This window comes from Equus caballus, chromosome 7 (genome assembly GCF_041296265.1).
Source record: "Equus caballus isolate H_3958 breed thoroughbred chromosome 7, TB-T2T, whole genome shotgun sequence".
Classification (NCBI taxonomy): Eukaryota; Metazoa; Chordata; class Mammalia; order Perissodactyla; family Equidae; genus Equus; species Equus caballus.
The window spans coordinates 84,573,048-84,598,227 of record NC_091690.1 but is presented as its reverse complement, the minus strand read 5'-3'; the positions used below and the strand labels follow the sequence as shown (position 1 = coordinate 84,598,227).

At 47.4% G+C, this 25,180-nt stretch overlaps 1 protein-coding gene across 51 annotated transcripts in view; it reads right to left on the bottom strand.

Moving 5' to 3' along the window:
* Positions 1-25,180, bottom strand: part of ARNTL (aryl hydrocarbon receptor nuclear translocator like) — a 103,518-nt gene that overhangs the window by 10,047 nt on the left and 68,291 nt on the right. For 5 of the 51 annotated variants that reach the window (XM_023644114.2, XM_023644118.2, XM_023644119.2 and 2 more), the window contains 14 exons: positions 23,409-23,526; positions 21,957-22,103; positions 21,397-21,417; positions 19,632-19,670; positions 19,301-19,342; positions 17,772-17,929; positions 15,939-16,018; positions 10,736-10,828; positions 9,520-9,637; positions 6,914-7,063; positions 4,284-4,530; positions 3,039-3,145; positions 1,494-1,644; positions 636-724 (listed from right to left, as the gene is read on the bottom strand). In XM_023644114.2, coding sequence (XP_023499882.1) covers positions 636-724; positions 1,494-1,644; positions 3,039-3,145; positions 4,284-4,530; positions 6,914-7,063; positions 9,520-9,637; positions 10,736-10,828; positions 15,939-16,018; positions 17,772-17,929; positions 19,301-19,342; positions 19,632-19,670; positions 21,397-21,417; positions 21,957-22,096 — 1,435 coding nt within the window. In that variant the 5' untranslated portion in view covers positions 22,097-22,103; positions 23,409-23,526. Of the gene's footprint in view, positions 1-635; positions 820-1,493; positions 1,645-3,038; positions 3,146-4,283; positions 4,531-6,913; positions 7,064-9,519; positions 9,638-10,735; positions 10,829-15,938; positions 16,019-17,771; positions 17,930-19,300; positions 19,343-19,631; positions 19,671-21,102; positions 21,207-21,396; positions 21,418-21,956; positions 22,104-23,408; positions 23,530-23,854; positions 24,001-25,180 lie in introns of those variants that run through there. The other 46 variants (XM_070272032.1, XM_023644124.2, XM_070272034.1 and 43 more) reach the window with 19 other exon arrangements.

Genomic DNA, 25,180 nt, shown 5'->3' with positions numbered 1-25,180 from the left:
TTTCTGGCTAACCAACCAGATGAGGGAGTACAGAGAATCAGTTTGGATATGCTGAATGTCAGGTGCCTTTTGGACCCCAGGGGGCTCTGTTTAGGAGGCAGTTGGAGAGACAGATCTGGAGCTCAGGAGAAAGACCGGATGTAGGAGTCATTGATGGATAGAGGTGGGGACTGAAGCCATGCAAGCAGAGGCGGTCCTGGGGAAGGATGAGCTGAGTGCAGAGAGCAGGGGCCAAGGCTGAACCCAGGAAGGGAGCCCTGCTGGGTATGGCATACACCCCAGTGCTGACAGACACCCTCCTCCCACCATAGGAGCCAGTGACAGTCGCCGAAGAGCACTTCACATCACAGCCACTGGGCAACACACAGGAAGGAAGGCACAAGGGGAGCAAAGAGTTTGCTATTTCAAGGGCTTCGAGGGTCTAGACAGCCTCAGGAAAGGCAAAAACGAGTTCCCAGTATTCCAGGTTCAACAGTGAAAGTGAGATGACAGCGTCCTTAGTGCTCATCCCCTCAAGGCCTCCCTTGTTCCACATAATATGGTGGCTGGGGACCACAAATACTTGAGGGGAGGGTATATTGGCCACAAGCAGCTTCTCAGAGGCAAGCCCCAAAGCCCCGGCAGTACATAGTTACCTTCTCCAGAGGGCAGCATGCTGTCCATGCTGTGGGGGGATGCTGTGAGCTGCGGGAAGGTTGGGTCCCCGCCTTCCAGGACGTTGGCTCTGTGAACATCCCAGCAATAAGGAAACGTGAGTCAGGCCTGCTCAGAACTGTGCACTTTTCACCTTGGCCAAGGTGTCCGGAGTCCACTCTGGACCTGGACAGGCCAGAAAATGAAGTGTCTGAGTGGCTCAACAGGTCTCCTCGCTGTTCGATAACATGATGGACAGCATCCCGGCCTTTGGCCTCACTGCCTGCCTGGGCCTTCCTAGTTTGCGTGGGACATGGTTCCAGCAGAGGTGGTGACTGCAGCAGCCCACTGCCACTGCTAGAAGGCCTCCTCTCCTGCCAGCCTATAGTGCACCCAGCCCTGGCCCCTTGCTCAGCTCTAACCACAGGTGGGGGTTTGGACATCATGGGGAAGGAGATGTGGGGAGCAGGCCTGGCCAAAGAGGAGGTCTTTCCTTTCCCTGCTCACCTAGCAGGTGGCAGCTTTCATGGATTGTCAACCCTTCCCTCCCCAGCAGTACCAGCAGATACCCAGTGTGCAGGGCCTGCAGAATTCAAAAGTTGACTGCTTTATCAGGAAGGAAATGTTGCTGTTTCCTGGAGCAATTCCACAGCCAGGGGTCTGTGTGGTATGAGTACTGACGCTTGTCCTTTGTTAACAACCCTTTTGGCTTCTGCCAATCCTTAGGCTTCACACGATATTAGCAACGTGGTATTAGAGGATGTGATACTGGCTGTTGCTTGTACCCCCTTTTCCCAGGTAAGGACCCAAGGCATTTCTCTTTGAAGCAAGGGAACTTTCGATATAGGAAAAACACTTACAAAACAACAGTGTTGGTTGAGACAATGTATTCTACTTCCTTGGTCCAAGGGTTCATGAAACTGAACCATCGACTCCGTAGCGTGATGAAAGAACCATCTTTGATTTTAAACTTATAGCAATTAGTTGTAATCTTTTCTCTCGTCTGTAAAACTGAAAATGCAAAGAAACCATGAACACTGTTGTTTCCTCAGACCAGTATATTACACTAACCAAATCCTAAGTGTTCTCAGGCTTCAATGCCATCACTCTTTAAGAAGCCAAGGGAGCTGGCACTTCAGAGAACAGGTTGTTTCTGAGGGTCTGAATCAGAGCCTCGCAACTCATTTTTGAATCTGCTACTATTTTTCAGAGTGTATGAAAGGAAGTCTCCAGGGAATAACTGCATTATAGGCATCTAACAGGAATCAGCCTGAAGTGAACACCAACAAATGAGAGGCACTGTCCAAAGGGCCCATGTTCTTTCCCCATCACAAAGCCTGGGGGCAGTACAGCATTTTTAGGACCTCTGAATCTGGAGAGGTCACTCACCTATTCAAACCTCATCCTTTCATCTAATAAACATGTAATGAGCACCTTTCATGTACTGTGCACTGTAGATAGGAGAGGAGACAGGATATGACCTCTGCCCTTAGGAGAGGAATGAAAGGCAGCTATGCAGAGGAGGTGACCAGAGCCTTAAGGATGAATACGAGTTTGCCACAAGGAGGGAGGGAAGAGCCAAGTAGCGCCCGAGGAGTGGCAGGGCCTTGGGCCCAGGGAACAGTGAGGTGGTCAGTGTGGCTGGAGCACAGGGCTTGGCAGGCAGGCATGAGGGATGAGGCTGTGGAGGTGGGTCAGGGCCAGGAGGTGGAGGGTCTTGAACGCCTGTCATGGCATTTGGGCTTGAGTATAAAGGTAGGAGGTTTTAAGCAGGGATGTGACATTACCAGGCTCGATCCATTGGAGCATAAATGGGGTCACTGTGGAAGATGAAAGATGGACTGGGGGCAGAAGGGAGCAGGGGGAATCTATTACAATTATCAGATGGGCACAAGGGTCTGAACCAGGGTCATGGAAGGGGAGGTGGCAAAAAGGGGCCTTTTTGGAAATGCATGTCTGAAGTGGATGAACAGGATCTAGTGGACGATGAAGTAAAGGAAGGTGCCAGTGCTGGTTTCTCTCTCAAGAGGCTACATATGTGGCTGCGCTATTAGTCAAGAGGAAAATACAGGAAGCAGTGCAGGATTTTATGGAAAAGAGAATTAGACCGGTTTGGGCCATAGTGAATCTTCCCAGGGTCCAGGTAAATCCTCTGAACAAGAAATGCCTTCCATAAATCGTCCAGGCCTATGTTAGAAAACCCTAGGCAGTCAGGGATGGGTTATCTGTAAGGGGATAAACGGTCTGGGAGCATCAGCTTCCTCTCTTCACAGTTGTTTTGGCCCCAAGACTCTTGGGCTGGCTGACTCCCACATGGCTAAGGGCAGACTTCTCTGGAAGGTTATGTGGACTAGTCTAGAAGCAGGGCACACCTTAAACTCAGCCTTTTGTACAGCCCAGCTTACCTTGCCTGTGACATTCTGCAAGATGTCCTATGTCATCTTGGTGAAAATATTCATAACATGATGTGCCTAGAAGTTCTTGTGGTAAATATGCCAAAATAGCTGTTGCCCTAGAAGGAATTTTTTCAAAAGAGAAAGCCATTCAGACAATTAATAGCATCTCTGCGTGGATGAACCCTCCTACAGCCAATGAGAACAAGTTCAACGCTGGGTGGATTTTCAGAGGGCTTATTACGAGGATAATTTTTTTTTAAGCAACTGAATTAAATCAAGGCTATAAAAATGGAGGTAAAGAAAGCAAAGAAGCCTTTCAAAGGGGCTGTTATCACAAGAAATCAAATTTTAGGAGGTTTAAAAATGGTAACTATATTAGTTAGATAAAAATGTGGCAGAAATCCAAACCCCAGTACAAAACTTCTGTTTCAATGCCTACTTTTTATCAGCATAACCAAACACCAGAAGCTCCAGGAGCAGGAGCCACAAGGACCTTAAAAAGTGGCTGTCTCCTTCTCCAGCCTTTAGTGACTATTTCTAGCAGCCAGAAAAATTCTTAGCCTATGAATATTCTTAAGGAGGCAGCAGAGAGCAGGGGAAACTTGGGACATGTGAGTTCTTAGCCCAGGTCTACCACCACTTAGTTGTGAACCCTGGAGGAGGCCAGTCTTCAGGCTGGGCCTCAGTTCCTCATCCATAAAAAACGAGATTAGACTAGGTCAGTGTTGTCCAACAGAACTTTCTGCGATGATGGAAACGTTCTATATCTGTGCCATTAGCTACCTGTGGCTACTGAGTACTTGAAATGTGGCTGGTAAGCCTGAGGAATTGAAATTTTACTTGATTAAATTAAAACTTGAATAGCCATACGAGATTAACATGGCGAATGACTATATTGGACAGCTCAGGACTAGATTATCTTTCCCAAGTCCTACATTCCAGAATTCCAATCACAGTAATGGTCTGGAACATTCCGTACATTCAGATAGCATGCTATGCCTACTACTTCTCTTTCAGCCATGGACATCAAACCACCCCACTTAACTGTCTCTATATGCCAAAGAATGTCACAGAGAAAAATCCCAGTATTTACGATGATATTCTTATGGGTCTCACTTTTTAGCAGAGATCCCCATCACTTCCTTCTCTCTCTCTAGCCTTAGGAAAGCCTGCCAACGGCTCAGTCTTCTCTGCTTCCCACAGGGTTAAAAATCCTCTACCATTATTGTTCAAAGGCAACGTGCGTACTCTCACCTCTGGTCCACAAAAACAAATTTGCCATCTATCGCATGTCGAGAGACATATTCCATGGATTTCACCCTGATTTCCCCGTTCACCGGCTGTGGAACCACATGAGAATGCAGTCGTCCGATTGCAACAAGGCAGCTGAGATTACACCCCTCATTGTCTGGTTCGTTGTCTTCATCCAGCCCCATCTTTGTGGGTGGCCAGCTTTTCAAATAGCCTGTGCTGTGGATTGTGCAGAAGCTTTTTCGATCTGCTAGAAAGCAAAGTCCATGGTTAATGTCAGTGTGGTTTTGGGGCATGAAGGCAGCCTATAGGATGTAGGTAGGGAGTCAAAATATAAAAAACAAAGCTTTACTCTCCAGAAGTGAGCATCTAGTAAGAGAGGAAGACAGAAAAATAGATAATTATTATCCAGTGTCATATGTCTTAGGAGAGCTGGTTATACCAAAGGCATTACATAACCAAGGAAGGTGTATTTAAATCTACCTGGGGAAAGGAAGGCTGCCCAGAAAAACAATGTAGGAGGTCAGTCAAGAAGGATGAGCACTGTCTAAGGAACTAGAATGTGCAAAGGCACAGAGGCATATCCTGTACGAGAAACAGCAGAGAGCTCCATGGGGTTGAAGTGGAAAGGAAGGGCAGAGGTCGAGTTGGAAAGGCAGGTTGGGGGCAGATTACAGAGGTCTTGGATTATCTCCTGACAAATGCGTTAGTCTTTTTCAGATAAGAAATGGAGAGCTTCCAAAGGTATTTAAGTGGGGAAACAGCAAAATCAAATCATGGTCTGGATGCTCTAGGAGCAGAGTGACGGGTGAACTGGAAGAGAGTGAGAACCAGAAGAAGGACAATAAGACAGCAAGAGATGATGAGGACTGAGCTCTGGCAGCGCACTGAGGACGAGAAGGCGGCCGGGGAGGACTCAGGAGAAATTTCTGAGATAGAGCTGTTGGGATTTGGTGTGAATATCAAAATATTTGGTATGAAAGAAAGAAAATGAAGATGACTCCAACTTTTTTGGATTGAGTGGTTGGTGGTAGAGTTCACTGACTCAGGGGAGAGGATACAGAGGAGGTTTCAGAGGAGAGGAAGAAAAGATTTCACTTTGGGACACATTAAGTGTGGAGCACTGTGGATTTCAATAATAAACAACTCCTTATGGAGTGTTTACCAAGCATTGGGTCTGTGCTACCTACTGGGAAACAGCAGAAAACAAATCAGACATGGCTTTGTGGAGTGTACCGTCTAATGAGGAAGACAGACTTTAAACAAATAACCACACAAATAACTCCGTAACTGCAACTGTGAGAATGTGCTAGAAAGAAAACCTGCAGGGTGCTACAAGACAACATAAGGCAGCCTGAGGGAGTGAGGGACAGACATTGATGCCCAACGCAAGGATGAGCTGGAGTGAGCCAGGTAAAGGCAGTGGGGGAGGTGTGGAATTCCAGTCCAAGGTGACACCGTGTACAGAGACCTTGGAGGGAAGGGAAGTCGGCAAGGCTCAAACGTACAGAGTAGTGGCAGGGGTGGGGGTTGCATGGTCATGGTAAGGAATTTGAACTTTTCTTGAAGAGCAATGGGAAACATTGAAGGGTTTTAAACAGGGAACTGATAAAAAGACTTGCTTTTAGAAAGATCATTCTGGCTGCTGCATGGAAGGATGGAAAGTATGAGGAGCCTATTTCACCAGAAGTGGTGGGAGCTGAGGGCAGCCTGGATCTAGTGATAGGGGTAAACATGAAAACAGATAAACATATTGCAGCTAACTTCTGCAGAAGGAATTCACTGCGGCAGGACTTCGTAACTGACTGGATCGGGGTGGGGGGTGAACAGTGTGAGGGTGCCTCCCAGGTTTCTAGCACGCACAACTAGATGGATGGTGGCACCGTTTACATCAAGGAGAAGCTCAGGCGGTTCCTTTTCTATAGATCATGTTTGACAAGCCCTTGAGCTATCTAAGCAGGTAGATTTAATAGGCAGTCAATTCACAGATCTGGAGTTCAAAAGAGAAGTCTGGGCTAGAAATATAAACTTGGAAGTTACTGGCATATAAATGGCACTGAAAGCTAAGGGAGTAGATGACATCACTATGGATGGAGTGTAGATGGAGAAGAGAAGGAGGCCCAGGACGGAAGAGGAGGAGCCAGCAAAAGGAACCAGGAAGAGAGCCCGGAGTGACAGAGGACAGGGGAGACAAGAAGGATGTGGTTTCAGGGAATCCTAGGGAAGAGAATACTTCAAGATGAAAAACAAATGAGAAGTGTCCATTGCGTTTAGCAACAGGAAGTTCACTGGAGAATTCAGCGAGAGTGATTTTGGTGGACTGGTGGCTGCTCGGGAGGCAATTAGGGTCGTGGCTGAGAGTATTCTTTCTCAACCACATTAAACAAGCAGAATCTAAACAGAGGAAGCCTTCCCATGAATCTGTCATCGTGACAACACATCAGGGCTTTCCAACTCTCCTCTGCTCCCTAACTGCCCTACACCGTAGGGGGCAGAGTGGGGTCCTGGCCACAATGCTGGGGCCCACCGCTCTGACCAGCTTGGAACCACGGAGTCAACACCCTGCTGGGAGCTCCAGTGTAGAGGGCAAGGCTCGCCCACACCAGGACTTTAAAGAACTGTTAAAGGGTTACCTTTTTTCTTTGAGCAGGTGGAGGGGAAATCCTTGTCTTCAACCTTTACTGAAGGCCTGTTACACTTCATCCTACAGAAGAAAGAACGTCGTGCTCCAGAACATAATCGAGATGGCCCAGGGGTTATATCTGTTTTAACTGGAAGTCCAGCTGCAAATCAATACACAAAATGTGATAAACTGAGGGTAGTGTTGTCTGCCAGCAGGGGGCGTGTGACCTTGAAGAAAGCCTTTTCTTTCCTGCCTCGCTGTTTTATAACAACGGCATGAGAATGACATTTCTCCTCAGTTTAGGCGTTAAAAGATGCAGTATGGATAGGTCCATTGTCAATCTGGAAGTGTTTACAGATCACGGAGAATGCAGCTCCCGGACGAATGGACTAGGAGCTCTGGGGGATAAAAGGAAATGTAGCAGGGGGTTCCTGTCCCGCAGGAGCTCATGGCTGAGAAGGGGAAACGGAAGTCCACCACGAAAAGACTGATGATAACACAAGGTGACGTAGGATTAGTGCCAAATAAATGGCGGAGACAATCTGTGCTTCCCAGAGGAGGAGGAACTTGGGCTGGGACTTGAAGGATGGGCAAGATTTGGACGCTGGAACGGAAAGGAGGAAGCAGGATTGCCATTAGTTCTCAAACTTGGCTGTGGCCAGAATCCCCTGGATGATTTATCAGCATATGACTCCCTGGACCCCAGTCCAGATCTGTGTTGTCCAATGCGGTAGCCACCAGCTACGTGCAGCGACTGAGCACCTGAGGTGTGGCTACCCTGACTGGAGATGTGCTGTAGTGTGAATACACACAGGATCTCAAAGACGTGGTACCAAAGAAACCCCTCGTGTTGGATTTAGCATGTTAAACATAGTATTAAAATTAATTTTACATTTATTTTACTTTTTTAAAGTGGCTACCAGAAAATTGCGAGTCCCATATATGGCTCATATTTGTGGTTTGCATTATGTTTCCACTGGACTGTGCTGTTCTAGATCAGCTGAACTGGAGTCTCTGGAGGAGAAGCAGGACTGTGATCCTGATAGCAACACCGGCTACCTGTCAGTGCAGAAGCCGGGTCGACAGATCTCGCCCAGGAGGAATAAGTGCCCCCCGCCCATCACGGGAGCAACTGTGAGAGGAGTGGCCGCTGCAGGGCTCCTCCTGGGTCTCACCTCTCAACCTGCCTCCCACATGGCCACCTCTGTGGTTTTCCCCAGAACGCCAGCCCACACCTGCCCCGCCCAGACCAGAGCCCTTCACCGAGTCCCCATGGACGAAAGGTCTTCACAGTCCAGCCCTCCCCCACCCCTGCATATTTTGCTCCAGCAGCGCCAAGCAGGCCACATGGCACCACACCTCTGCACCCATCCACCAATCATTTCCTTTGCTCTTTTCCTCTCTTCACCACCTCACAAACATTAATTCATCTTTTCAAACCCACTTCAGTTGTCATCTATTCAGTGATGCCTGTCCCCACGCCCACATGAGAATTAATCATCCATTCTCTATGCCTGGTACTTTTTCGATGGCTGCACGTATTCTGTCCCCTTGTCTCCCTGACTATACGGTAGGAGCCTTAAAGGCAAGGACCAAACATCATCCATCTTATTCTCAAGTCACTAAAAAATTGCCAGGGCCAGGTACCAGGGTCTGCATTGTACTTTTAGGAAGAGGAGGAGTGCCTTAATGAAGAGGATGTTTTAAAGCAGATTCCTTTGTGGTATCTCCCTGCAGAGATTAAGATGGAGAGCTTGGAAGCAGGAAACTAGGTAGGCCATGCACTGGGCCAAGGCGAATACCAACACTGATACTGTGCATACCATATGCTGGGAGCCGTCCCATGTGCTTTATGTAGATTAACATATTTAATCTGCACAACAACCCAGTGAAATAGGTACTATTTTGCAGATAAGGAAGCTGAGGTACAGAGAGATTAAGTAACTTGCTCAAGGTCACACAGCTAGTAAATGACAGAGCTAAGACATGAGCCTGGCAATCTGACTTCAGAGTCCACACTCTTAACTGCTGGAGTGCACAGCCTCCCACAGGACTAAAGGAGAAGAGTGCTACTGGGGCCTCACACAGGAGACAGGGAGGGGATGCAGGAGCCGGATGCTGGGGGTGGAATGTGAATGGTGGTTCCAGTGCTGCAAGAAGGAAGCCAGGAGGGGAGCCAATCTAACGAGGAACCACTTTGGTCAAAGAAACATATTTACACTTGAGGTTTTCTTGCTTTCATGAGGCTATCCGTGTGGCACTCAGATAAAGAGTGGTGATTTTTTCAGAGGGAAGATATCTAACTGGTGTGAACCCTTTAAACTCAGGAGTGTACAACCGGGAATTTCTAGATTCTGAAAAAAAGTGACTAAAAATCAGACAGAATCAAATCAAAGCTGTTTTCCTCTCTAGGAATTTGAATGTTGAGTTTTTTCTTCTATATGTAAAACAAAACAAACACAAAGGAATGTAAATAATTCCACTTAGCCAAAGACAGCCCCTGTGACCCAGCTAAAGGGCAGAGAGGGAGGACCCGGAGGCCCAGCCCACGGCCCACACCCTGCGCTGCAGCGCCTGCATGGCGGCTGGGGAGCAGCGGCGGCCTCCCGCACTCACTTTTTGCGTCTATGAGCCGCTCCCGCGGCGCGGTGTCCGAGGAGGAGAGCTGCTCCTTGACTTTGGCGATGTCTTTAGGATGCAGGTAGTCAAACAGACTCTGACCAATCAGATCATTCTGTGGGGGTGAAACGTCAAAGATGCCAAGTCAACAGCATGTGGAATATAAATTATCCAACAGGTGCTTTGCCTTTATTTTGTATTTTGAAGCTTGACAATGTCAGATATTTCACATGTGCACCTGTATACATGTCCAGTCACTCTGCCTGGATAGAGACAGCAAATGAGGCATCAGGAGTTTGGTTTTGATAACACATGAGGCTAAAGGGCTCAATTATATAAATAGTTCATGCTCCTCTAAGGCAAGAACCTTTCAGCTGTGGATATGCCTTTTTGCTTGTTTCTGATGCGCACACATTCCTGTAAGACCCCAGCAGGAGGACTGCGGGGCGTGGGCTCCGACTCGAGCTCCATTAAGCCTCTCTGTTCTTATGTGAGTTGGGTCACACCATGCGCCTCAACAGCCTACTCTATCAGCAGAGATCATAACAACTTCCCCACAACTTTGCTCTAAGACTAAAAAGAGCAAAACACTTTGGAAACATCGAGGTCACCTCACTTCTAATTCATATAGACGTTAGTTTGATTCTTCAATTCTTCTGCCTTACCAGATTTCCACGCAAACACCAGCATGTTGATTGAATAAATGAATCGGCGAGTGAGTGAACAGAAGCTCTAGGGACATAACAGGTGAAAAGCTCTGCTCTAGAACCTTCCAGAAATGTTTATCTTATTTAGGAAGTTGAGGTTCGACAAGGCTAATAGGTGACACATCTTTGCAGGTGCAGTTTGGGTGGATTCCCAGTTTTCTTACTCTCTGGTATTGGATCATCAGCCTACCTTTCTTCCTCCTCGACAGCCCCTTGCCCTCCACCCCCACCCTATGATGGTGGGATATTTAGTTGACAGCAATGAGAAAGTTATAAAGCTGCTGCTGAGAGGAGAGTCAAGCCTTCCAACAGGGGAAACATAGAACATATTAAAAGGTTTTTCTAAGTTTAAATTCATTTCTCTATTAAGAAGTAAAGAATTTTCTGGAAGAAGGATTGGGTGGGGGGACAATCTAAACATTTCACATGTGACTTGAATACCATAATTATTCTGAAAAGTAGGCTGCTGTGAGGCTGCCCACCACTAACAGGTGCATGCGCAGTACCTGGCTGTAGTTGAGGATCTTGAAGACAGACTCCGAGACAAAGAGGATCTTCCCTCGGTCACATCCTACGACAAACAAAAATCCATCTGCTGCCTAATCAGGAGAAATGCACAATCAATTTCTCACACTTCAAGAAACATGATGTGTAATCACTCTGATAGCAAATAAGGATTCATTTTCTAAGTATCAGCCACTATAAAGGGCACTCGACACTTTCACAGGCATCCTGAGAACAGGATGTTTAAAACAAACGCCTCACGAGAATAACAGCATTCTCTCTAAGGCAGCTATATACACCTGTGTCATCTAATGGTCACGGGGGAAAGTCCAGTTAAAGTAAATTCTATTGCAAAGTAGAATTCAGCTTAAGAATTCCCCTTTGACTGTGTGAATGTCCAGAGATGCCATATTTTATTGCTCTGATGATAATAACTCTATGTAAAATCACAGAATCTGATACTGGAAAAAATTTTTAAGGTCAGAATCCCCTCTCCAGTATCTTGGCCGCCATCTGTCCTCAACGTGAACATCTCCATGCACAGGGAGCTGTCTCTAGAACTGTGGTTCAGGATTCGGAGGGGTGGGGTTTTGCTTTGGTTTGGTATTTTTATGCCGATGTCTGGAGTGGGGCTGGATCACTTGTTTTAACCCCCACTCTATCCCCACTTCTTCCCCAAAGTGATTCTAACGTTCACAGCGTTGAGAACTAGTGCTCTCAAGTGTGATCCCTTATCCAGCACCGGCTGTTTGTATCCTAAGTGAGACAAGAAGGCAAAGCACAAATTTCCCCTTAGGTTCTTTTTACCTCTTCTTCACAATATAAGTAAAAATCAAAAGTGCCAACAAAGACAGGTGTAGAGAAGGACAATATTTGTTAGGCAGACTGAAGCAGATAAATACCAAAGCTATCATATCTGAGAGCCTAGAATATTTTGTCTATGCGTGCATGAATCCTATCCACAACTTTCCAGATGGACAACCACTCACCTCCTGCTGGGGTCTCCCCAGCGACGGGGAGGGTGGTCCCCAGTCTATCATGTCTTTGCTCTTACATTCAGCTCCCACACTTCTAATACACCATGGGTCAATATCTCGCTTTATTCACTAGTGCTTAGTCTGTTCTTTGGAAAAATACAGAGAAACTCCACTCCCTTTTCCAAAAAGGGCCTTTAGGATATAGTTTAATTTAAAAAATTAGGAAACATATTCATGTGCCAGAAGGGAAAAGAATGGTTCACGTAGTCGCGCTGGGATAAAAGAAGAGAGCAAGAGGGGAACAGAATCACTACTGCGGGGAGAAGCTGGCAGGCCACCCAGGCAGACGGGGACAGAATGATCCTCGCCTAAGTCAGCCCTCTCAGCGGGCCCAGGGCAGCGGAGGGCAGTGAGGGGAAGGGACTTTCCAGGCACCGCCAGCTGGAAGCTGCATTCTGTCAAAACATGGGGCAATAATGACTTCTTCACTTGCCTTGCAGACATTCTTACAGGGAACAAGAGAAGTGTTTTGAGGCTTTTCATTGATGAAGTGATGTGGCATGAAAGGTACCTGGAAGAAGGTGACTGTGACATCCTGGAGGAAATGCTGGGCAGAGTCAGGCCTGAACCAACGCCACGAGCAAAGTGGGTTCCAGCACATCCAGGGGAGAGAGAGTAGGTTCCAAGGCCAGTGCACACGGCAGTGTGGGGGGCCCTGCTTCACTCGGGCTGCTGACCACCACTGGGGCCAGGAGCCGCGGCCGCAGGGACAGCTGAAGAGCAGAGGTGTGAGAGCACCAGGAGCACCATGGGGCCACAGGGCAGTCAGGCTCGCTCTCGGGGCGAAGGCTGTTGGTTGATAGTGGCCAAGCCCTGGTAGGGTCTGCCTAGTTTTCAAAACGTGGGGGAGCAGAGTATCTAGACATTATAAACTGATCAGGTTGGGTGCCCCCTGACACACCATGTGTTAAAGACAGATATTCTGAAAGGTCTCAGTCAAGGAAGCAATTAGTTAGATCTACGTAGGCAAGGAAAGTGGAAGTCCAGTTCCTGCCTCCAGACTGTTCAAAGACCCTCTGAGCGACCTCGCCTTCCGCTGAAGCACATTCCGCCGAAATGGGCACCTAGGAGTGGCAAGGGATGGGACAGTACTTCACAGCCACCACACGTGCCAAAGGAGGACGGGAAGTTTCATCAGGGAAGACAATCACCATCAGTGTGGTATGAAACAGAAGAGCAGAAACGGCAAGCCCAAGATGAAGTATTTAGCTTGAATAGCATTAAAATCTCTGCTCTATACCCTGATAAGTGTGGGCATCTGATAGGAAATTATTTAGAAAAGCAGCAACAAAAAAATTATTAAGCCATTGTTATTACCAAAGGAGCTTGTTTTATATATATATTATATATTTTATATATATAATATATATAATAAATATATATATATATTTATTTTATATATATGTATTTTTTTTCCTTGAAAACATCAAATTACCAGGATGGTAATCAATTCCAGCTACATAATTTGTAGGGCTCAGTACAAAATTAAAATGCAGGGACCCCTGTTCACAAACTATGATTTTGGGGGCCAGCCTGGTGGCATAGTGAAGTTCACATGCTCTGCTTCGGTGGCCCAGGGTTTGCGGGTTTGGATACCAGGCGTGGACCTACATACCACTCATCAAGCCGTGCTATGGTGGTGTCCCACATACAAAATAGAGGAAGACTGGCACAGATGTTAGCTCAGGGCCAATCTTCCTCCAGCAAAAATAGGAGGACTGGCAACAGACGTCAGCTCAGGGCCAATGGTTCTCACCAAAAAGAAAAATTTTTTTAAATTATGATTTTTTAAGATGGTGACAGCAGAGCATTAAACCAAGTGCTGAGCCCTGTGTGACTGCACAGGTTGCACACCCATGAAGCCGGCCTGGTGGTTTCTCTAGAGATGCTACAGACATAGTTTATATCTTAACTTCAGCAAGTTCTCCCTGAGGATAAGGACATATGTATGAAAAAGGATGGAGAGGTGAGGGCAGAGTTGGGTCTGAATATCTGTGCCCTGAGAGGGGAACCAAAGGACCATCACTAACTTGCTGGGAAGCCTTGGCCCCACCCTAACATGTGTATCAGTGATGGATGTTCCTAGAACAGTGCCAAGCACATACAGTAAGAACTCAAAAAGTGTTGGTTGAGTTAGTGAATGAATGAAAATGAAAGACACAGAAGGCATGCCTATCAGATCTACAAGTCACATGAAGCCTCGAAGCATCGCTAATGACAAGCTAGAATGTGGGACCAGCCAATAAATAGATCTTGACAGAGATAAAAGAGAAGTTCGAAAAAACAAACTGGACCTATGCAAGATGGTAAAAACCTGTCCTAACCTCTAATAATTCATGTACAAGAGAGCTGGGGAGGAGCAGTATTACAGCTGCCCAAAATGTTGCACTAATATGCTGGCTTCTACGGCAAGTGGGGGCACCAGCCTCTCTCCACCCCAGGCCACCCGGACCACAGCTGAAGTTCTGTGTTGGATTGTGAGAACCACTTCTGGAGGGAAATCTAGCAAATGGTTGTGGCTCTGGAAAGTGTGTGTGGAAAATGCTGTTGGGGGCCAATTCCCAACCCTCTTCTTCTCTCTTGCCTGCCTCTACTATGGAGGCTGGAAAACCTAAATCCTTGCTCTGCAACCTGCCCTGCACCTAGGGGTGACCAGGTGACATCTTCTGGATAAGCTGAAGTCCATTACTGGGCTTCCAGGAAGGTGGATCCTTTCCCGATAGGCCTTTCGTGGCCTGGAGCCTCTCCTGCCCCTTTTTTCTGGCTGATCTGGCTACTCAGCCCTGGCACAGCCATCTTGCCACACTGAGGAAACAAGCTGCATGCTGGCTCAGCATGGTGGCAAGAGAAGACAGAAAGAGCCAGGGTCCAGCTGACTGCACTGAGCCACTGCACCAACCGCGCACAGCCTACCCCAGGACCAGCTGTACTTGAGAAACAAACCCTACTTATTCATCAGGTCTTCTGTTCCTTGCAGGTGAAAGCTTTCCAATTCAAATAGCACATCATGAGGGGACGGATAGAGGATACTGGAGTAAGCAGGCAGGCCAGACTTACAGAGCAGCCAGGTTACGCTGAAAATGGGTGGTGATAATGCAAAAGTCCAGCTGGACTAGCCTCTATCCTGGGGCTTTGCAAACATCTGCTCAAATAAGGGTGCCAAGATTTTGTAGAGGGCTTAGCAAGCGAGGTCAACCTGGCTGTGTGGGGACGGGGGGCAGGCATCTTTCCTTTTAGTTAGGTTTCTCTATTTTTCTTCTTACGATTTGCAAAAGGACACATTTCTGAATTCGGTTTCTTTCCCTTCCATTTCCAAATGAATCTCACTCTACCAGAGCACGTCCTGGAGCCTTGCACAGACCCAATTCTGCACAGAAGCTAGGTCCCCATGGTGCCACCTCAACTCCCTCACTGCAGAGACTAGCAAGACGAATGTCGAGTTGCAGTCAAGCAGGTGGAAGCATCGCCTCCTCCATTTATTTTCCTCCTTGAACCACAAAGTTTTTGGAAGTATTGTCGTTTTGAAGGGATCTTGGTGTAAAGATTTGGGTGGATGTTTCTGTGCTGGTGGTTAAGTGAGGATAAGAGTAATTCTCAATTATTATAAGTTTCAGTCTGTTTCTAAAACCTTCATGCAGGAATGTGATTCCTTTTTTTTTTTTTTTTTAAGATTTTTTAATTTTTCCTTTTTCTCCCCAAAGCCCCCCTGGTACACAGTTGTGTATTTTCAGTTGTGGGTCCTTCCAGTTGTGGCATGTGAGATGCCACCTCGGCGTGGCCCGATGAGCGGTGCCACGTCTGTGCCCTCGAACCAGTGAAACCCTGGGCCGCTGAAGCGGAGCGTGGGAACTTAACCACTCGGCCACAGGGCCGGCCCCCAGGAATGTGATTCTTAACTACCTCCTATTTTTAACAAAATCCTGCCTCTTCTGATTTCAAGTCACAGTAGCATAGACCTCTAACTTTTGCCTAAGCAAGGACAGAAGAGGAGGAGGACGGTCTCGAGGAAAGACTGTGAAGATTGTCCGAACAATAAGATGAAGGCAGAGACCGGAAAGAGGAAGTGGGCCTAAAAACTCAGTGTTGAGACATCAAATTCCCCATGCCGGTACTTAACCTGAAATCTGTAAAAATAAATGTGTACAACAATCCCATAATTGCAACATACCCTGAGAATGAGGTGTTTCAGTTCATCATCTGACAGAAAAGTTGGTTTGTAGTTTGCTTCTGTGTATGGATTGGTGGCACCTTAGGGAGAGAACAGAGAAAGCTGGGGTACTTTATATTCAGAAAATGTCTTATTCCACTTCACTGCCTCACACCTTCCAGAGGCGGCCCACTCCCCACGCCCTGGGATTTCAATTTTGTCGTCTTTTTCCTTAACTGAGAGGGCAAGATCCGGCTTTGGACAGAATCCTGTAGCGCCAAAGAGAATTCCACTGAAAAGAACCCTGCTGCCCACAGGAAACTTCACAAGCTTGCTTTTGTCACTACAGGGAAAACCAGGAGATAACAGAAGGGAGTTAGAAGTCTGCTTCTAAGAGAGAAGGCAGCTCTAGAAGCATAGTGGTGGAGGCCCCGGGGGGGGGGTGCCCTCCTCTCAAGATCTCTATTAAATGGGTTGTTTAGGAGGCCCTCACATCACCACTCTACGTGTTCTGGGGAAATCCTCCAGTCTGCCAGCCCCTGAGTAAATAAATTGGAGCAGGCACTGAGGGCGAGCCCCTCTTCAGCAGGGAGGGGTTAAAGCAGCTTGGCAACCCAGGGAAATGCATTACTTCAGCAAATGCAACTCGAGCTCCCAGGACCGAAAGGGGACAAGACTTATGTTTAAAAGGCTGTCAGTGTGGCATCTTTCAGGAGAACAATGACTTAGAGAAAAACGCCAGCAGTCAATGACTTGGAATCTGCAGAATGGTTAGTAGAACAGTGAAGAGATAAAATGGAACAGAGCCATAACAATTCAAAGAACCAGAGGCACGGAGGGAAACGGAATGTGTCCGTGACTTTCAGATCAACTAACAAGGCGCGGATGACTGATCCACATCCTTGCTTTCTATGATAACTCGAGATTTGCCACTCTTTTCCTTTCAATTTAAGAGAAATTAGCTTATAATAATTTAATCTCTACCACCTTCGCTAATAATAATTTTTAAATGCCATTCTCCAAGCACAGGATACAAGATTTATATTTTTGAATAATGATCAACACTCAGACAAAACCAGCTTCTTATGTCTGGTGCTTTATACAAATAAAAAGATGCAATTCTTTTACCACGCAGGTCAGAGATCTGACTGAGCGCCCACTTTCCAATTTCCTCAAATAGTCCAAGATGAGCTGTGGAAAATTCCAGGAACAGGATTCACTAAAAGGTCTGATATGTTTCAGATTTCTCCGGTGGTTTGGGTAAGTCACTTCCACATTTCTGCCTCTGTTTTCTCACCCTCCCCACACTCAGAAAAGAAGGAAAATACTGCCTCCCTCATAAAGAATCTATCTGGCTTGGGAAAATTCCAGGAAGATGAAAATTTTATCAGTGTTCATTCCTGACAATAAAACGCAGCAAGAACCATCAGCGAGTGACTCACTCTTCAAATGAACCATGACGAATTTTCCTCTTAAAAACTGAAACCGACTTTTCTGTGTCACCAAGTGCACCTGCATTTCTGATGCTGATTATCGTCCGGGTGGGGTCCAGGCACACACATACGCAAGCTGGGACATCAGCGGTGTCCTCTCTGATACGCTTGTAGCCTGATTACATACCCAGCCTCTGCCCTCTGGGGATGTGGGGCTGCAAAGTCGCATCTTGATACTCACATAAGCTCAATAATCACTCCACTTGGCATCATGTTTATTGGTGAAAATTCTAGGCATATTGCTCAAGGCTACACATTTGCAAGTCATAAACATTTGCCTTAGGGTCTGAGGAACATTCTAGGCAAGGGCAGTAACAAGTGTGGGCAAGGGCATAAAGGACAATAAGGCTCAGGGTCTCACCTCGTAACGTCTTCATGTGCTGAACGGCCATCCTCAGCACAGTAAGTTTATCTAATTTCCTGGACATTGCGTTGCACGTTGGTACCAATGAAGCCAATTCATCAATAAAACTGTTCATTTTATCCCGACGCCTCTTTTCAATCTGACTGTGAGCTTCCCTGAACAACAATATAAAAAATGACTTCTATAAAATATAACTGAGCATCAAGGAGACCATGACAAAAATAAGTTATAATTGATTTCAATATTCATCTGACAGGGCAAATTTAGAATGTGCAGAATGGTTCAAACTACACTTTTTTTACTAAAGTCACCAAAAGTGGCCTCACTGCCAGGTCAGTATGAGTTTCTTTTATGCTTATATCATGCTTAGAATTAAGGAGAAATAGTACAAAAATTGTCTTTTCAGAGTAAACTGTATTGTTAACTTCTCATTTCTTTTCCTCTCGGCTTCTGTAAAGTTAGATTTGAAGATGAGGGTGGAAAGAAAGAGAAGGGAGCTGGAGGTCTCAAAGAACAAAGCATCAAGATCAGCAATCAGCAAGGGCCCCATGGTCCCCAGGGAGCTGGCTCTGAGGTTTGTGAGAAGCCCGCTGTGTAGCCTGTCAGAGACTCACTGATCGAGTCAACAGGTCACTAACATAGTTGATTCCTTAGTGACTGAGTCACTAACACTGCCAGCCTTGGATCAACCATGACCCCACCTAGATAGAGCAGATGCCACATCTGTCTCCAAGAGCTTCCTCGAAGAAGGTCACACTCCTCCCTCCCAGGAGTTGCTGCCTGCTGAGGCGGGATGACACTTTGACTGGTACATTCTCTCCCTGGCTGGCCTACACCTGCCGTTGGTGACCGTGCCCCTAAGGGGATACATCAACAGTGGAAATGTAGTTTGCTGCCATAGCAACAGAGCCTGGGACCCCCTGCCAAGGCTGGTCTGCGAGGAAAAAGCTAGAAGTCTCAGGTCAGCCAAATTCTGCATCCCCTGGTTCTGTGTCAGGACACAGCCTCAGATGGCCCTGGAGCTAATGGCAGGAGAGCTGAGGACCCACATGGAAAGGGGTCAGCAAGTGCGGCAGGAGGCAGGAAGGACTGGGTTAGAGAATCTACTCAAGGGAGCAGAGCATCTGCCTTGTCTGGCCTTCAGCTGCAACTTGCAGGGCAATAAGGGCCCTTTCAGAGGCGAGGGGTGGGGCCGCCCAAGAACTGAATCACCAAGCCGTTCTCCTCTGGAGGGCCGAGTCAGGAAGGAGGAACCTGCCAAGACTGGGGGAAAACTTGAGCCTTGATTTATTTTCTCCGAAGTCCCCTTCAGGTTAAACGTGCAAGACAGCAAAGAGGGAGGCCAGCTCAGGCTGGAGGGTGAGGGGCAGAAGGCCACACCAAGCCAAGGCCCGCTACCCCCTTCCCTATTTCATAAGGATGTGACAGTGACGGCAGGACTATTAGACGGGGCCCAGACACACAGAGCCGCCTCACCACACTCTAAGAGCCCAGAACCAGGACAGTTTATAGAGGGCCAAGCCTACCTGGCGTTTTTGATCCTTCCTTGGTGCTCTGTGTACTCTAACCTGAAAAAAAAGCAAAAGATGACAACACAATCCTCTGGATTTTAATGGCAAAGTTATACATCTCTATTTTGTTCCCTGTTTAACCCCTATCATCCCGACACAGAAGGGTCTTGGTTGGCACCATATTGGGGGCTGGGGTGAGAGTGTCTTGAGGCCAAGGGCTCACAGCCTCCTTGCCTATCTCCCATCAAGAACATGGGTGGAAACTGCACTAAGTGATAGAATGTGTAATCCTGCAAGGAAAACGGCTCTAAGGACAGTGAAGTTTAAACGACTAGGGTCATGGTACCTTCCATGAGGGTCGTCTTTGTCTGTGTCCATGCTTTCTCTGAAAAAACAAAAGAGAATGTGACTGTTAAGAAAGACACACAAAATAGCTTCTTACCATTACACGGAAGGCTCTCATTTATCCAGAAACCAAGCAATTAGAAAGCTCAAATAGCCATCGTATTGATTATTGACGTATAATAGTCAAACAAACAAACAAAAACAACTTGAACCTCCTATAAGAGTCAAACTGGTTTTCCAGATTATCAAACTAAAGTTATACACAGTCTCCAGGAGTTTGCAGGTTAACATATTTTACCATATTTTGACTGTTTGAAAATTGGGAATATATATATCATTTATGGAAACTTAGTTAACCAGAATATCCAGATAACGATAATACCTTTCTCCCCCCATCATTCTGGATAAATGGAGTTTATTAATTTGCAAAACATATCAAGCGTCAAATGTACGTGTGCATACACGTAGATATTTGGTGGGGGGCGAGGTGAGGAGGGGGACTCGAATACTAACGGAGCAGAGCCCTGAGGCAGCTTTGCAAAGGCACTGCGGCCCATCCCCATTGTCTGGTTCTCAGTTAGGCCCAAGGAATCGGGAGAGAGGGAGGAGTGGGGCGGACAGGTGTGGAACCCTGTTTGGCCACAGAGGGTCCTGGGTCACTGCAGGGATCTGACCCCTTCACAGCCTCTGGAATCCAAGCTTCACGGCACCTGGCAGTTCAGTGAAATCCTCTGGAGTTTCGGGACTGAAATCCTCAGAGGAAGGAATTCCAAAGCCCTTGGGATCAGCTCACCTCCTTCTCCGCCCCTGAATTTATCAGGAGGGCACTGACCGCCACCTGGGCCTCTCCCCTTTCTCCTCTCTCCCATAAGAAAGGAGGGATTATGGCCCTTCACACATCATAATCTCAAGGGCAAAAACAGCTTTCTCAGGAGCTCTGAATTACATCATGGGCGTTCTAGAACAGTGGTTCCCAACCAGGTGCCCTTGATTTCCTCACAGGCAGAGAGATTCTCTGGCTAGTCCTAAGGGTCAGAGGAAATCACACAGGCCACACAGGAGAACGAAAACTCCCCCTCCCCTTTTATCTGGACTTGTCTCTGTTCACTGAGGCCAACTGATCATCTCAGGTGAAGAGAAGCTCACCCGGCAGGGAGGTATGACTTCAGGACATTAAAATAATAGAGAAAGGGGTTACAGTTCCTTCAGTAATAGGATCTCCATGAATTGCAAAAGATTTGCAAACTGGGGTCTATGAGGGAAACCTGAAGGTCTTGGACGGTGACACGGTTGGAAACCACAGGTCTAGACAGCAGAGGTCTCACAACATGTCAATGGCTCCATTAGCACCTGCCCGAGACAAGGGGATCTGGTCTCCCTCAGGAGTTACCGCTAGGGAACACCCTCTCAGTCCTCACACCCGCTCTCCATCCCCTGGGTGTTTGCTCTCTTCGCCATCTGGGATAACTTACAGATTAATCATAGCATCTCCTAGTGGGCATCTGACCTCCAGCCACTGTGCTCCCCAAATTCGACCTGTGAACTTCAGCAGAAAGGACATCTGCTGGAGGGGGGTGACCTCCTTGGAGATTTTCCCTCATTAAACAAAAGAAAACCTCTTAAGTGGACATTTGGGTAAGATTCCACGCAGATGCCTCAACAAAACAGAAGGTGCCTTTGAGAGGTCTGCACTGCCTTATCCCCTAGGTGTTGGTACACATATACACATATAGAAGAGTTGGCTGTAAGTGTGAAAATTTACTTACTCAAAAGAAAAGTCATCAAGTCTAAAAAGAAACAAAAATACTATTTAATATAACAGGTACACGCTAATTTCAATAATGTTTAAGGACAACATCAATGCTCCTAAACTGTTTCCAGGGCTGAGCTCTACTTATTTATTCTGCAAACATAATGAAGAACTGAAGTCTTCCTCAGAGAAAGGCCCCCAGGCGAAGCTCTCTGACACCATTGACAGGACATCCACAGACTGAGCTGTCCTGCTCAAAGGAGCAAAGGAAAGCGAAGAAAGGGGTAAAGGCAGAATTTGGCTTTGAGGCACTTCTTTTTCTCTTGATGTGGAAATCTGGGGACGGGAGGGGAAGGAAATGCCTCAGCAGTGCTGGAGGCTCCCTCCTGCCTGCAGTCCAGGGGGAAGATAAAGGAAAAACCAACTGTGCGGCCAGCGAGAGTCGGATCTTTCACTCCCATCCCTTTCCACAAAGAGGATCCCTTCTTCCAGGAGGAGCAGGAGCCGGCCCCCAGACGTTCCGCGCCCACGAACAGACACCAAGTCTACGAGGAAGGCGAGCCCCAAAGGCCTTACTGGTAGTCGGTGGAGCTGCCTTTCCGTTTGCGGTTGCAATCCATGCCACTGGTGCCCAGGGGGCTGGAAAGGAGGTCGGTGGCGCCCGGGGACATGAAATCACTGATTGTTGAAGAAATGTCCATTCTCTGGTCCGCCATTGGAGGTCTGGAATTGGTACAAGGGGGCACAGAGGTGCATTTATTTCTACGTGCTCTCCGAATGTGGCGGAGGGCCGAGGTGGCGCTGTAGAGGGACGTGGGGCTTGTTTATGGTCCCAACACATCTCTCACCCAGCCAACCGAAACAAGACACGGCAGAACGGAAAGAGCATCGCACTTACCTTAAGAGTTTTGTTGTTGTTTTTTTTTTTCCAGAGAAAGTGAGGTTAATCATCTTTTTTTTTTTTAATTTTTTTTGAGGGAAGATTAGCCCTGAGCTGAGATCTGTTGCCAATCTTCCTTTTTTTTTTTCTCCCTAAAGCCTCAGTACATAGTTGTCTATCATAGTTGTAGGTCCTTCTAGTTCTTCTATGTGGGATGCCACCACAACATGGCTTGATGAGTGGTGTGTAGGTCTGCGCCCAGGATCCAAACCGGCAAACCCCAGGCTGCTAAAGTGGGGTGTGTGAACTTAACCACTGGGCCATGGGGCCAGCCCCCACCTTAAGAATTATTATAGGGGCCAGCCCCATGGCCGAGTGGTTAAGTTCGCGTGCTCCGCTGCAGCGGCCCAGGGTTCAGATCCCGGATGCGGACATGGCACCGCTCGTCAGGCCACGTTGAGGCGGCGTCCCATATGCCACAAGTAGAAGGACCTGCAACTAAGATATACAACTATGTACCAGGGGGCTTGGGGGAGATAAAGCAGGCAAAAAAAAAAAAAAAGATCGGCCACAGTTGTTAGCTCAGGTGCCAATCTTTAAAAAAAGAAAAAAAAGAATTATTATAGGTAATTTAGGTTCACCCGCTCACTTTTCTGATGAAGACACAAAAGCCCAAAGAAGCTGGGTGGCTTCTCCTAGGTCCCTGGGCTAGGATGTGGCAGAACTAAACCAGAACCCAAGGCTCCAGCAGTTACAGGTGGTGGGGACCAAATGTCCCAGATGCTCTCTGACGATCCTAATTTTATTTCCTTCTAATCAATAAATCTGATCAATGAAATGCATAAATAGGAATTAATTGTTGTCTCTGTATTTTTGTTACAACTTTTGTAAAAGTCGTAGGGAAGCAAGAAATACGTTTTCTCAGACCATACGTCCCACTTGGGAGTCAAGAAACTATGGTCCGTGTCTACTGCTGGGCCAGCGGTCTGCCCTGTTTTCCCCCACTGTCCTTTCATACGCAGTATCCCATGCATGGAAAACCTCACATAATGAAATGAAGACATTGTAAACACATCTACAACACATTTCGAGAATTTGTCTTTTAAAAGGAGGAAGTAAGCTGGCCCAAAAAAGAGGCTGACCAGTACCTTGCCAGGGACTCCAACTGCAAGTTGAAGAGGGCTGCGCACTGGCCGCGTCAGGGCCTGTGCTCCACGTGATGTGACGGGGCGCTCACTCCCTCACTCTGGGCCCGAGTTTCTTCATCTGCAAAGCAGAGGTGAGTGTGAGCTCTTCTTTCACCATCGCTTTATGCCACAGATTAGGGAAATGGCCCTCCTGGTTAGGGGTGTGCCAAGTTTTCACTTCCATGCCCATTGCTGGCGTGAACATCTTTGTGCGTTTCTCTCTGTGCATTTGAGCTGTTATCTCTTAGTACAAATTTCTAAAAGTAGGACTGACAGGTCAGAAGCGGACACATATTGTATGTTTGATACTAAAACACTGTGCTCTGGAAAAGCTCCAATAATTTACATCCCTAACAAGAGCTCTTGTCCATCTGAAGGGGGAAAAAACCAAACCTCATTGCTCTTACTTGTATTTTTAAGCTATTCCGGATGTGTTCCTGCATTTATAGGCACTTCTCGGTCTCCCTCTATGCCTACTCAGGTTCTGTGTTTCTACCACGTTGTCTTTGGTGTCGATGGGCCTCCTAACTCATGTTCTCCTGGGCACCCAAACCTGGCAGGAGGAAAACACAGCAAACTCACTGTTCTCACTTTAGTCCATGCCCTCTCACCTAGCAGCCCAGGGCGGCCGGCGATCCTGGACTCCCCTGTTCCATTTATTCTCCCACGCTGCTGTGGAAGACAGCGCCCTTTCTCCTTTCTCCTCAAACCTCTCATGTCTCCCTGACTCTCACTCACAGCCGACAACTTTGCTTTCTACTTCACTGAGAGGCCAGCGACCACATCTGCCGGCATTCCTGGATGCCGTGGCCAGGACACCCCCGTCAACGCATGCTAGCTCCATCCTCTCTCACCGCTCAAGACATCAGTCCAGAAGTTTCTCTGCCCCAATCCTGCACGCAGTACCCACTGTCCCCACTCTATTGGATCATTCCCATTAGGCTAAAAAGCACACTGCAACAATGCTCAACATGGGGAAAAAAATAAAAACGCTTTTAAACCCCATTCCTCTCCAGTTACTGCCCCATTTCTCTGTTTCCAAGTCCTTTCCTCTGACTCTCTATAACCAACTCCAGTGGAGCTTTTGTCCCCATCACTCCAAAGAAACAGCCCCTGCTGGGTTCATCAGCAGCCTCCGGAACACCGACTCCAGCGGCCGGTTCTCTGCTCCCTTCCTGTGCGGCCCCATCTGATGGAGCTGACTTCTTCCTCCTCCTTGGGTTCCGGTTTCGGAGGTGCCACCTTCTCATGGGTCTCCTCCTGCAGTGGCCGCTCCTGTAGCTGGTTCCTCCTCATCTCCCTCACCTCTAAATGAGGGTCCCACGGATGTCGGGGACCTCTTCCCTGTCTGCACTCATTCCCTAGGAGACCTGTCTAGTTTCATCGCTTTAAATACTGCCTATGCTATGACAACTCCTCAGTTTACACCTCCAGCCTGGACCTTTCCCTGAATTCCAAACTTGTATAACCAACCGTCTCCTGGCATTTCCCTCTGAACAGACGACAGAGACCTGAGACTGCAACAGCCCTAACCAAACCCCACCCCGCTCGCCCCAAGCCAAGCCTCTTAGTCACGCTCATGTCCATGAGCAGCACTTCAGTCCTGCTGCTTGCTTCAGGCCCCAGACCTAGAAGTCACCCCAACTTCTTTCTTTCTGTCACAACCTGCATCCAATCCATCAGCAATTCCTACCAGCTTGACGCTCAAAAAAACATCGAGAATTTAACTACTT